Genomic DNA, 13,686 nt, shown 5'->3' with positions numbered 1-13,686 from the left:
CCTATATCATATGAGAAATGGCCAAAGAATGAAGGGAATCTTTCATTTCAGAGAGAGAGGGCATGTCTATAGTTCTCTAAAGGCTGGCCAGTTCCCGAGGAGAGGGTGGTTGATGTCAGGATGGCCTTCTAAGGAGATGGTACTTTGTGGACACCAGAAATCTCCAGCAGAGGCTGACCACTTGTCAGGCATGCTGCCATGGGGTTAGCATAGATGACTCAAGTAGACATCTACAGTTCCTTTTTGTCCCCTCTCTCTGGTAACACACTCTCATTTTCCTTGTTAAGCCCCCATCACCACCTCTTTCTTGATGTTCAGTCCACTTAGTTTGTGACTCCACTCTCTGACTATACAGGTGTGGATATGACTTAGGCTTAGCCAATCAGTATATTACATATTCTGGCTATGGTGACTAGTCTTGGGATTGGAGGGTGACAAAGCTGGCTTCTTTCCGCTGGGGATCTAAGAGGATAGGAAGCAAACCTGGAGCTGTGGTGGCCCTCATGTCACTATGAGAGCAACATGCTGGAGGTGGGCCCCAAAGAGAGAAGCATGGTGGACAGATGGAGAAGGGCAGCCCATCTAGAGCCACCTGGACCTACAAAGTGGCTGACACCTGGACTTCTCAACAACAGCCTAGGACACTTTTGAACCTAAGAGTCAATATTCTACAAACCTTTACAGATTAAGGGGGAAATATGGATAAGAAGGGGTTGGGAGGGGCACCTGGGTGGCTCAGTCAGGTTAGTGTTTGCCTTCAGCTCAGGTCATGATCTCTGGGTCTGAGATCAAACACCACACGCGAGCAGGGAGTCGGCTTCTCTCTCCCGGCCTCTCCTCCTTCCCACTGCTCGAGCTCTCTGTCTCTCTCAAATAAATAAAATCTTTTAAAAAGGGGGGATGGGGTGGGAATGTGGAATGTGTGCAAGAAGCCAGACCCAGAGAAAGTTTAAGTGGAAAGAGAAACTTTAGGTTTAAAGAAACTTTAGAGACATAGCTATCAAATGCAATGTGTAAACTTTATTTGGATTCAAACAAATCAACTGTAAAAAAAAATTATGAGACAATCAGAGAAATCTGAATACTGACTGGTTACTGGCCAATATTAATGAATTACTGGATTTTTATAAGTATGATATGATATTGTGATTTTTTTAAAAAGAGTTCATTGGCGAAATGTTTACGAAGGAAATGATATGTTGCTTGGGAACTGCTTCAAAGTAATCCAATGAAGGGCAGGGAGAGAGGGTATACATGAGTTGGTAGATCCTTGTATCTGGGTCCCAAGTATATAGGGGCTCACTGTGCTATTTTCCCTACCAGTGCAATGCTTGAAGTTTTCCATAATAAAAAGTCCAAAAACAAATAAATGACAGGTGAAATATACACAGACCAGACTCTGCTACCCCCTCCCAGCTCAAAACTGAAATTAGAATCCATTCAGAAAAACTGAGCAAGCAATCAAAGAAATGGTCTAGAATCCTATCCATATTCAAAGACAGGCAGATGTCTTATCAAATCAACAACTGACCAGTAATTATTGAGGTCCTAGTACAAAACTGAGGAGAAACAAGATTACATGACAGGACACTAGATGCAGAGTCTAGATGCTGAGCGAAAGATAATGCTGAGGGCAGAGGTGATACAAAGAAATATAAGCTGAGCATTTTTCTCTCCTATATTCTGAATAGCCATAACATAGGGACTGAAATATCCAAGCACTTGGGGCAAACATTTAAAGGACACTTACTAAGTCCTTGGCACTGTTCTAAATACTTTTTGAATATTAACTCATTTAACCCTAACAGCAACCCTATAAGGTGGATACTATTATCTTCATTTTAAAGACCAGGACCTGGAGACACACAGGTCACATAGCTTACACCAAAATCACATTGCTAAAAGTCAACAGGGGTGTGATTCAAACCCAGGAAACCCAAACCCAGAGCCCATACTCTTGTCCACCGTGCAACAGATTTTAAATGTTCATTTCTGGGATCCCTGGGTGGCTCAGCGGTTTAGCGCCTGCCTTCGGCCCAGGGCCTGATCCTGGAGACCTGGAATCGGGTCCCGAGTTAGGCTCCCTTCATGGAGCCTGCTTTTCCCTCTGCCTGTGTGTCTGCCTCTCTCTCTGCACCTCTCATGAATAAATAAATAAAATCTTTAAAAATAAAATAAAACAAATGTTCATTTCTAATAATGGAGAATTTGTGAAGATCCATGGGTATAAACGCTTTTTTAAGCTGCAGTCAGGCCTGAGCCCAAAGTGGAGAAAACGCTGTCCTCAGAGCTGCCATTCAGAGCTCAGAGGGTAACACTGTGATTTTTCCCCGAAGCAGGTTGTTCTGCCCAATCTGTATATTTCACATCAAACCCTGAAAAATGACTAACAGATGAGGCAGCTGTGCTATGAGCCACCACGATCAAAAGAAAACTGGCCTGACCTGATCACATTTAAAGGGGAAAATAGGCAACATCTTCTGATTTTAAACAGACTACATCCATTCAGATTTTTCTCCCTGGCATACTGACCAAAAAAGACAAATAAAAACTATACAACCAATTCATCTGGATAAAATTCTCCTCGGAAAACAAAGAGGGGAAACCCTATCCCTAGAACAGCAAAACTCACCACACCCTGTTTTATGACTGACTATTCAACAATGATCTGAGATAAAAAGCATTCTTAACTGTAGAAAATATTACTTGAATTTACCTGTAACTGGTGTCTACATCGAAATAATACAATGAGGAGTGGGTGATCTTTTTTTTTTTTTTAAGATTTTACTTATTTATTCATGAGAGACACACAGAGAGAGGCAGAGACACAGGCAGAGGGAGAAGCAGGCTCCTCAAGGGGAGCCTGATGCGGGGGAGAGAGAGAGAGATTGAGAGAGAGACAGAGGCAGAGGCAGAGACACAGGCAGAGGGAGAAGCAAGCTTCCCGTGGGGAACCTGATGTGGGGACTCCATCCTGGGACCCCCAGGATCACAACCTGAGCCGAAGACAGCCACTGAACCGCTGAGCCACTTAGGCGCTCCAGGTAGGTGATAGATCTAACAGAAAGGAATGCTGAAATTAAGCGTGAATGGTTTTTTGAAAAGGATTTTCTTAAGTGTAGCTCATACAAAAATACACTGTATATCTGGTCCAAGAGTTATGACCAGCAAGCAGCAGAAAATTTATGTTTGCTTTTAATCATGGATGCCACAGAACAAAAGTTTCCATTACAGGGTTTCACTGGAGAATAACAGCACTCAAGCAACTTTCAATTACTATACTTCTTACTTGTCATAAAGCAGAAAGCACATGTTTGAGATTTTACTGGAAGTTAGAACAGCAGTTTCTGAAAACCTCATAAAAGGGAGGACTGATTTAGTCCTAGGATCTCGGCAGGATACCTGAAGTTCAATTTTGTCTCTGAACAAAAGCACTGAAGCAGCCCGCAGGCTTTGCATAGGATGAAGGGAAGTTGGGGGCACTTCACTGGCTGATCTAAAAAAAAAAGCCAAATCATTAAAAGGCCCTTAGAAACCACCACCGCCACAGAAAGGCAGCAACAAAAAAGAAGTTCTGGCTTTCCCATCTTCTAGGCAAATGCTTTCAGCAGTTAAAACTACTTCTATCCTATTTCAGGGTCTTCTATGCATATCTAGAGTGAATCCACACCAAAAGCCATTTGTTGAAAACAGAACTCTCAGCTCCCTCCTCTTCCATGGGGAATGTTTGATGTGAACATTTTTTAAGATACAATCTCACGAACAGAAAGGACCACTGAATTTAAGGGAGTTCAGCCGAGTCCTTTCATCCGACACTGTGACCCTCATCTAATAATCAGTTCTATTTGCTTCAATTCTCCAACTCGAACATACTTTGAAAAGTTAAAACATTTAATATCTACTGATTACTAGTCGCTGGAAGATGCAATAGGCATGCATTTTGAGTTCCTTGGAAGAAAGATTCTTGAGAAATCCAAATTATTTATGAAATACAAAAGCATAGAATCATACGTCTGCAGATAGAAGACTATGTCGATGGCCTAAGATTTTTGATATTTCGAAAGTGGAGAGTAAACTGAGGGTCCCTGGAGGAAAAGGGGGTGAGGGGATGAGGTAGGTAACTTGGTGATGGACATTAAGGAGGGGCATGTGATATAATGAGCACTGGGTGTTATATAAGACTGATGAATCACTGACTTCTACCTCTGAAACCAATAATACATTATATGTTAATAAGTTTTAATTTAACTAAAATTCTTTTGGGTCGCCTGGGTGGCTCAGCAATTGAGCATCTGCCTTTGGCTCAGGGTGTGATCCTGGAGTCCTGGGATCCAATCCCACATTGGGCTCCCTCTGCCTGTGTCTCTGCCTCTCTGTGTCTCTCATGAATAAATAAATATTTTTTAAAAAAATAAATAAATAAATAAATAATTTTAAAAAAACAAAACAAAAGTAGAGAATAGAGTCTTTTCTTATTTTTGAGCATGGAATTACAGGGCAATGAAGTTACACGTCTATTTGCTTGTTTAAGTGCTCTTTAAACACTCATTAAGAAACAAAAACAAACAAAAACACCCACATACTGTGGATATATACAATTATACAATTCAATTAAGGCCCAACTCTAATATTAAGCGTTAAAATTAAGCTATGTAATAGTGAAAGTGCACATTTCAACTTACACAATGTGGAATCTACCATATTTTCACATACCCAATCTAAAAATCACATGCCTGCTTTTTGTGATCACATTACCCACGTCTCAGCACATGACTGATTATCTTCCCCTCCCTTTGGTTGATTCTGTCCTCAAGAAGCTTATGGTCTAAATGAAAACTAAAAATAACCTAAGTGCTAGGGTATTTGTACATAAGATCTATGGAAGCCCACAGAATCATTCCACCCTAGAGGGAAAAGAGACAGGAGAGCTTCTTAGGGAAACAGGGAAACAAGGACTAAGTTTAGAAGTTCCAAACTCAGGGCAGCCCAGGTGGCTCAGCAGTTTAGCACCGCCTTCAGCCCAGGGCCTGATCCTGGAGACCTGGGATCAAGTCCCTCCTCGGGATCCCTGTGGGGAGCCTGCTTCTCCCTCTGCCTGTGTCTCTGCCTCTCTCTCTCTGTGTCTCTCATGAATAAATAAATAAAATCTTAAAAAAAAAAAGAAGTTCCAAACTCAGCCAGTTGGGAGTAAAGTAGACACTGCACAGGAGAGAGAAGAGGCAGAAGAGTGATGTACCATGCTCTAGAATTTGGATTTGACCCCAAAAGCTATGAAGAACTACTGAAGAATTCTAAGCAGGAGAATGACATGATCAAAGTTGTGATTTTTGGACTTGACCTTTTGGAAGCAGTCTAGAGTGGTGCTGAGCTGCTCAAGGTGGGTCTCCAACCCAGTGCTTGCCCACAAGCTGTTTCTTTTTTTTTTTCCACAAGCTGTTTCTTACTGGTCCACCAGGTAAGTAGAGAAACTGAGAATACTCAGAAACATGTATAGCAGCTCAACACTACGGCAACACCCAGGTTTGTGATCAGTGGGCTCATCTTGATGAATAGGACAGAGACCAGCTTGTGCAAGGTCAACCTGGTGGGGGGCTGCATGTGGTTCAACCCAGATAGGAATCATGCTTTAATAAGGCCACTTGCATTGGTGTGACTGACTGTAAATTAATAAAACAAAATAAAATTGACCATTGACTACAGACAGCTTGAGAAGTTGATCTGAGAATCATTTCAGGGATCAAGATTGGAAGCAAGGAGGAGCGCGTGGGTGGCTCAGTGGGTTAGGTGACTGACTCTTGGTTTCAGTTGGGGTGAGGACCTCCTGGTCATGGGATGGAGCTCCCTGTCAAGCTCCATGCTCACTGTGGAATCTTCTCCCTCCTCCACTGCCCCTCCCGTAGCACGCGCACCTCGCAGGCTCTCTCTCTCTCAAATAAATAAATAAAACCTTAAAAAAAAAAAAAAAAGACTGGAAGCAAGGAGCCCCAGGAGAAGCTGCTGGTACACAGTGGTCAGGATGAAACCTAAAGTCAAGCAGTGATGGCAGGGATGGTGAGAAGAGGTCAGAGTTGAGAGGTATTAAAGAGATCAAATCAACAAGACAGTGCCATCGGGGTATGAGGTGTGCAGGAGAAGCAAGGATGGCTCCTGAGATTCCAGGACTCTTCCTTCCTTTTATTGATTTATTTTTAAAGATTTTATTTATTTATTTATTTATTTATTTATTTATTTATTTATTTATTTATTTTATTCATGAGAGACACACACACAGAGAGAGAGACAGACAGACAGAGAGAGAGAGAGAGAGAGAGAGGTAGAAAGGCAGAGACACAGAGGGAGAAGCAGGCTCCATGCAGGGAGCCCGATGTGGGACTCAATCCCGGGTCTCCAGGATCACACTCTGGGCCGAAGGCAGGGCTAAACTGCTGAGCCACCAGGGCTGCCCTCTTCCATCCTTTTAAAATAATGGCCAGATATAAAGCAATGTAAGAGTTGGGACCAGCAAAAAGATTCTGAATTCACAGCCATTTTCTTTGAGTGCCTTTGAATAAGCAGAATGGGGAATTAATAACAAAACTAAGCACCCTAGTGGTTGGCATTGAGCACCATTGGGAATTCAGAATGTGAAGAAAGAAAACATCCCATGTCAAGCCTATGTTCTCCCCCTTGAAAAGAAATCCTGCCTTGAGGAGCCCAGTCTATTCAGAATGGGGCTAGCTAGAGCCCTGGAGTCCCAAGTACTATGGGAAAAAAAAAAAAAAAAAAGACACCTCCCACCATACACGGAGGGTTTTGTTCATCCTCCTCCCCAGATATGTATAACACAAAGCCTTCTTTCTCAAATTTGTGCAGATATTAAAACAAGACCTTAAACCAAAAGGAACAGTGATAAAGGAGGGGGGAGCATAAATGGAGAGCATAAATGAAATCAATGACCCTAACCTCAAAACCCACAGCTTTCCTCTTGTGCTCTGGTTCACGTCCTCATGTGTATCAGTTAGCAAGGGCTGTGGACAGCTAGCCAGTCAGGCCTGAATCGCTACCTCTAGGCCTGAATCATAACCCACAAGGGCTATACGTCTAAGCAAACCTATCTGACAACATTCCAGAGCTCAGAAGGGAGGTGGCCAGTGTTGGGGGAGGGGGACGCGGGGGAGATCGTCACTGCTCCAGAGAGCGGGCACCATCCCTTTCCCAGGCTGAAAGAGCAGTAATCCTGCAAGCTTCACACTGCCCAGATTTAAGCAGGCAGGATCAGTGGCAGACACTCCTAATAGCTCTGGCAAACCACAAAACGATCACCAAGTACATAATTAATCTCTCTCAAGAAGGGTGCCTCATCATCTTAAAGTTGTTACCCTTTATCATGTCTGGGCTTCATTGATCTGATGTCTCAAGTTTCACTGGCAAGTGGGAGTATGGTGCTCTGTAAATCTCAGAACCATCAGTTCTTTAAGGAGTATTTTTTAAATATTCACTTGCTTTTGTTGTTTCATTTTTCTAGGTCTTTCTCCTCAAGGGCATTTCTTTTAACCCTTATCCTCCTTAACACTTACAAAACTCGTTTGTGTTGGGATCCCTGGGTGGTGCAGCGGTTTGGCGCCTGCCTTTGGCCCAGGGCGTGATCCTGGAGACCCGGGATCGAATCCCACGTCGGGTTCCTCCCTCTGCCTATGTCTCTGCCTCTCTCTCTCTCTCTCTCTCTCTCTCTGTGACTATCATAAATAAATAAAAACTTTTAAAAAATAAAAAAATAAAACTCATTTGTGGGCAGCAGTTTAGCGCCGCCTTTGGCCCAGGGCCTGATCCTGAAGACCAGGATGGAGTCCCACGTCAGGCTCCCTGCATAGAGCCTGCTTCTCCCTCTGCCTGTGTCCTCTCTTTCTCTGTGTCTTTCATGAATAAATAAAATCTTAAAAAAAAAAAACTCATTTGTTAGAAAAATTGTAACAGTTTGCAATTCTGTAATGTGATATATTCCAGAAGGCTCAAACTATGAAAGGAATTCCTAAATTTCAGGACAACTTCAGACAACTTCGAGGAACAGCTAACACATACTGAGCACATACTATGTGCTCAGTAAGCACAAGCTAGGCGGATGCTATTATCATCTCCATTTTACAGATTTGGCACAGACAAGTAGGGTTAACTTGCACAAGGTCACACAGCTAACAAACGACAGAGCCAGGATCTGAGCTCAGGCAGCTGGACAACAGTCCCTATTTTTAACTATAACTACACTAGACGTCTTCATTATACAGAGAAGAAAAATTAAAGATTAAAAAATACATTACAAATAATGGAACAAGGAAAAAGCCTCTCGAGGAAAATTGCTCTTACTACTTTAATTGGACTGTTGTCTTTTATTAGAAAGATCTAAGTCCTGGAAACACAACGAACAGAGGGAACCTGTCCTGGCTGGTCCAGGCTCCTTTGGCAGATGATGGAAAACCCAAATTTTTGAAGCTGTGCTTTTTTTGCCGTCTTTTTGCACCTTCAAAGTGTTCAGTCGGTGTCATAGGGATCATGTCTCTTAGTGGCTAGGGTATCTGGATTTGGCAGAGGATGAGCAGGGAGAGATGCAGCTCTAAGACTGTTTGGATTGGTACCAAATCTTGCCCCGTTCCAAAGAGCCTAAGGGATGCTGGTGAATTCTAGGCCATGCCTCTGGTTTAGTCTGACCCAAAAGAACCACCCAGAGCAAGCAACCCCACAGGGAAGCAGGAAGAATAGACCAGAGATAATCAGGGATACCTCCTGAGTGCTGCTCTCATGTCCCAACTTTCTCTTTTCCCTTCTGCCTGGAAGGAATCTGTCCAGTCCAAGACCAGTGGCCCTGCACCATTTGATGTCAGCACTCACAATGACCAAATGTAATCCATCAGGCATCCAGCCCAGGCAAAACCAAGCCTAGTGGTTTTAAAACCCAAAATCTGTACTCCCCTCTATGATGCTGAAGTAGATCCTGGGGATCGACTCTCCTATTCTGACAACTAAGTAACTTATCCTCATCTGTAGAAATAGATCAAATCCCTAAACTTTCCAACTGTTTATCACCTTCTCTCTCACCAGAAATCTGAAAAACGTCTACTAACAAAACAAAAAGCAAACCTACTTATTAGAACAAGTCTAACTACCTTAACTTGAAGATTATATGTTTCCTGACAAAACTGCTCTTGTGAAGGCACTCAAACTTCTATTATCATCTAATTACAATTTCTATACAGCTATTTACATATGTGTGCTTGGAAGCCAAAAAATGAAGCTTCAATTACTTTTGCACCTTCCACAAAAGCAAGCAGAAACGGGAACACCTTCCTTTGGGTTTTTTGTTTTTTGTTTTGGTTATTTTAAATTTTTATTTATTTATGATAGTCACACAGAGAGAGAGAGAGAGAGAGGGGCAGCGACACAGGCAGAGGGAGAAGCAGGCTCCATGCACTGGAAGCCCGACGTGGGATTCGATCCCGGCTCTCCGGGATCGCGCCCTGGGCCAAAGGCAGGCGCCAAACCGCTGCACCACCCAGGGATCCCTTTTTTTTTTTTTTTTCTAAGATGCTGGAGTCCTTTTATTTGCTGTTTTCTCAGAGTTCCAATCAAGGTGAACAGAACCAGGCAAAACGCAAGCATAACATATATGGTCATCCCCAGGCTTTCTTACTGCATAAAGGAGAAATTAATTAAAAAAGAAAAGAATACCACACAGCATTTTCTTTCCCCACCATAATTTTTCAATTTTCTTTAGAGAAATTCCAGCCAATAACTAATTAGAACCATATACTTTGTTATCCCAATAGGAAGAAGTATATGAATGGTTGTAAAGAACAAATGTTAATGAGAACTTTAAAAAATTAGTAATCTGGAACTCTGGTTGCCTGTCAGTATAAAACAAAATTCTCTTCTGTGAAAATATTTTAGTAGTTGATGAAACAACATGGACAGAGTTCAACAGCAAGAAGGTAAGTGTTCACCCACTCAGCCCCCTAGATGGGCGATGCCCTGACCTTTTTCACTGTTCTGAACATGGAACTGCCACCACTGGCTCACAGACTCACTTTTAAGCATCTCGATTTCAAACAGGAGAGACAAAACTCAAAATTGCAAAAAAGAAAATGTTTTCTCTTTGGTTTCAAGGGAGAAAATAATTCCTGTCAAAGTGAGTTCACTGCTTTTGTAATTTCTAAAAGCATGTTTTCCATAAAGAACACAGCTGAAGTCTTTTTACCTGGTATATCACGATGAATGTTTCTGGGATCAGATCTTGAGTTGCCTATTCATGAATATCCTGAAGCAAAAACTACCTCCTCAAAAACTGGACTTATTTTACAGAACAAAGCGAACCACTGGATGAAGGACAGAAAAACTGTGAGCAAAAAATAAATGTTTAAGATGCCATGCACCATGGTTTGGGCATGTTCAGTATTCTGAACTGTATTTTCAAATGAGGGTCTGTCCCATGTCATCCAAACTCTCATCCTAGTAGAATTAGCAGGTCCAGAGCAGGGCCACAGACCACTTTTTTGTGTGTGTGCAAAGTGACTAGCCAGGGCAGAGAAAACCAGGTGTGGTATATATGTGGTATATATCACATGAAATATTCTCTTTTTTCAAGAAAAAGCTTTAACTATTTGCAAAACATCTCAATTTGCTCCATATTTTTGCCATCCAACAAATTTACTTCCTTCACTGTGAAAAACACAATAGGCCTTAGGTCTGTAACATTTTACCATCATTGTAGGTTTGCAAAAGCTAGAAATTACTTACATTGCCCAATAAGGATGTTATTTTACACAACTGGTATACAATAGAAATTTGCCACAACAATGAAAGTATTTTTTGGTAAATCACTTTCTGATCATTATTCCTCCCTGAAAGGATCATAAAAACAGCTACCAAGGAAAACAAAGAATTCCCATATTTTTAAAGCAAAAAAAGACTAGCCATTCAAATTCATGCACTATCAAATATGAGCAAAATCACCTAAAAAGTGGTTAATATGCTGTTTTGCTTCTGTGTGAGCCCATGTTTTCCAATGTGAAATTTACAAACTGTATTTGTTAAACTGTATTTCACACTTTAAATCCCAAGTCTGTACCTTATACCGCGTGAGGATGGGTGATTTACTGGAGACATTCGGGGTCACGGTATAAGCCTTTTGCTCTTACTAAATCTAAATCATGCTTCTCCACAAGACTGTACACATGAAAGAAACACACGGCACGCCGTTACCATCCTCTCTAGAGGCACCTAAAAAGCCCCCAGAACAGCCCTTCTCCTGTCCACTCCATAAACTAAGATTCTCCCTAGAAAGGGAAGGGGATGGATTCATACGCTGCATCGGGCACACCAATTAAGTAAGAGCGCTCCAAAAGTTGTCCTGTTTCAATTCGTGACAAAATTTCTCGAATCCGTTTTTATTGAAACAGACATCTTCAATCCATCAGATTACACTCGAAAACCCAAAGTAATTTCAGCAGCAAGCTGGCAGGAATGAGAAGTTGACAGCGAAGTATAAATTTCCCCAAATCCTCGTTTTTCCAGTTAATCTGCCCCTATTCAGCATTTAATTCGAAGTGTGCCAACACAACACCGACCGAGCAACTGAGATCGGCGTGGACGGGTCTGTTGCTGTGCCTGGGAGGCGTCTGGGGAGGACTGCTGGACAGGCAGACAATGAAAAGCTCCCCGGTGGCCACCAGTCGAGCCCGAGGGGGCGGAGGGAAGGAGAGAGAGAGAGAAGGGGAGAGGAGTGGGCGCCTCCTCAACCAGAGCCGCGGTCAGCGGCTGCCTCTCCCGGGGCGGCCTGGCCTCGGCCTGGGCGTCCCGGGTCACGCGGGGAGGGGTCCCCTGAAAAGCAGATTTCTCCCGGAGCGAGGAAACTTCCTGGTCTGGGCATTATGGGTAGGGGGCGAGCGCCTCCCCCACCCACCACAGGTATCCGCCGGGAGCCTGGCGGCCGAGCGGAGGAAGCAGCCGCTCCCTGCACCTCTGGTGGGGAGTGGGGGTCACGGGGTCGGGACCCCGGCCGGCGAGGCCGCCCGCGAGACGCGGCTTCCGGCGCGTGGGGACCTGGCTGTCGGCTGCTCGCGACGCGAGCCGGGGTCGGGGACCGGAGGGTGTCAAACTTCCCCCAGGGCGCGCGGCCTGGCTCCCCACCGAGGAGTTGCCGCGGGAGCCCCGACGCGGCAGGGTCCTCCGACGGGGGCGGGCATCACAGAGGACCGGGACACTGACGCGCACGACGGGAAGCGCGCGCAGGGCTACGGCAGCGGCGCCGGCGAGGACCCCGCTCCCCCCAACTCGCGGGCTGAGCGCCCAGGCCGCCCCCCGGCCGCCGATGAGGCCCGCGCCGCTCACCTTCCTGTGCTTCTCCTTGTAGGGCAGCGCCAGCCACGGCATGTCCCGCACGAAGTCCTGCCACTGGCGCTGGTCCTGGTCCGAGGACACGAAGACAATCTCCAGGCGGCGCCGCGGCTCGGGCTCCGCGGCCGCCACGGCCCCCGGCCCCGGCCCGGCCCCCGCCCCCGGCCCCGGCCCCGGCCCCGGCCCCGGCCCCGGCCCGGCCGCCGCGTCCCCTCGCAGGCGGCCGTAGAAGGCGGCCAGGCTGCCGCTGAGCTGCGCGCAGGGGGCGCTCAGGCTGCAGCCGAAGTAGAGCCCGAGCAGCGAGATTCCGCGGGCGCCCAGCGAATGCACGTCCACCTCCTCGCCGCCGCCCGTCACCAGCTTCTCGCCGAGCAGCTCCTCCAGGAAGCCCGACATCCTGGCCCACCGCAGCCCCGGGCACGCGGGCGGGCAGGCGGCGGCGACCCCGCTCCCTCGGTCCGCGAGGCGGGGCGGAGGCGGCAGCGGCGGCGGCGGCGGCAGCGGCAGGCGCGGGGCAGACGAGAGCCCCGCCCACCCGGGCCCGCCCGCGCCCCGCCCCCTCCGGGCCGCCCTCGCCACGCCCCCTCCGTGGCAGTCCCGGGCCGCGCTGGGCGGCGATGCGCTGCTGCCGGCGAGCGGCGGGCACTGGCTCCCAGCGCCGGGCGGGGTGGGGGGTTGCCTGGGAGAGAACCCTGACGAGAAAGCCGGCCGGAAGCAGCCCACTCTGAGGGCGTGCTCCCGGCTCGGCGCAGAAAGGAGAGGGTTCCGCTGAGCCGGCCTCTCTGAGGTGGCAGCCCTCGCGGACCTGGACTTGGCCTCCACCCTTCCGAGCTTTCAGCGCTCTTCCCTGACTGAACTGAAACGTCTCTTCCCCAGACACTCCCACAGTCCCCCCGCCGGAGTGCTCCCTCCCTCTCTCTCCCGCTCCCCCTCCGAAGCCTCCCCGGCCATTTCGTACCCCACTGGCCTCCCAGAATGCTGACAAGACTTAGCATTTTCATGCACGACTACCACTTCAGGCTGGGGCTTGCACTGATTTCTCTGCTGTGTGGTTTGTGTATGTTTTGTCTACTCTAAGAGAACTGGAGGACGCCACCTCGTATATTTCTCTGGGAGCTTCTGATCTGGGGCTGGTCACACGTGAGCGTCCACGCTGCTTGCGAGTGGGTCGCCCTGCGGGTTCAGTCCCCAGGTCGCAGCAGCCCATTCATTCCCCTCCAGCGAGTGGCTCTCTTCCATCTCCACAAGCGCAGGCGACAGACGCCGCGGCATCTTTCAGTCCCTGCTGATTGCGCTCCTGAATACGTTCCATAGCTTCTATAA

At 46.5% G+C, this 13,686-nt stretch overlaps 1 protein-coding gene across 1 annotated transcript in view; it reads right to left on the bottom strand.

Moving 5' to 3' along the window:
• The window catches only part of NXN (nucleoredoxin), a 152,826-nt gene extending 139,978 nt beyond the window's left edge, over nucleotides 1-12,848 (bottom strand). The window contains exon 1 of the mRNA XM_038548429.1: nucleotides 12,358-12,848. Within this exon, the coding sequence (XP_038404357.1) occupies nucleotides 12,358-12,759 (402 nt within the window). The 5' untranslated portion in view covers nucleotides 12,760-12,848. The remainder of the gene's footprint in view (nucleotides 1-12,357) is intronic.
• Nucleotides 12,849-13,686: the final 838 nt, after the last annotated feature.

Source organism: Canis lupus, chromosome 9 (genome assembly GCF_011100685.1).
Source record: "Canis lupus familiaris isolate Mischka breed German Shepherd chromosome 9, alternate assembly UU_Cfam_GSD_1.0, whole genome shotgun sequence".
NCBI classification, from domain to species: domain Eukaryota; kingdom Metazoa; phylum Chordata; class Mammalia; order Carnivora; family Canidae; genus Canis; species Canis lupus.
Note: the sequence above shows the minus strand (reverse complement) of the source record. Positions and strands in the feature narration are given on the sequence as shown.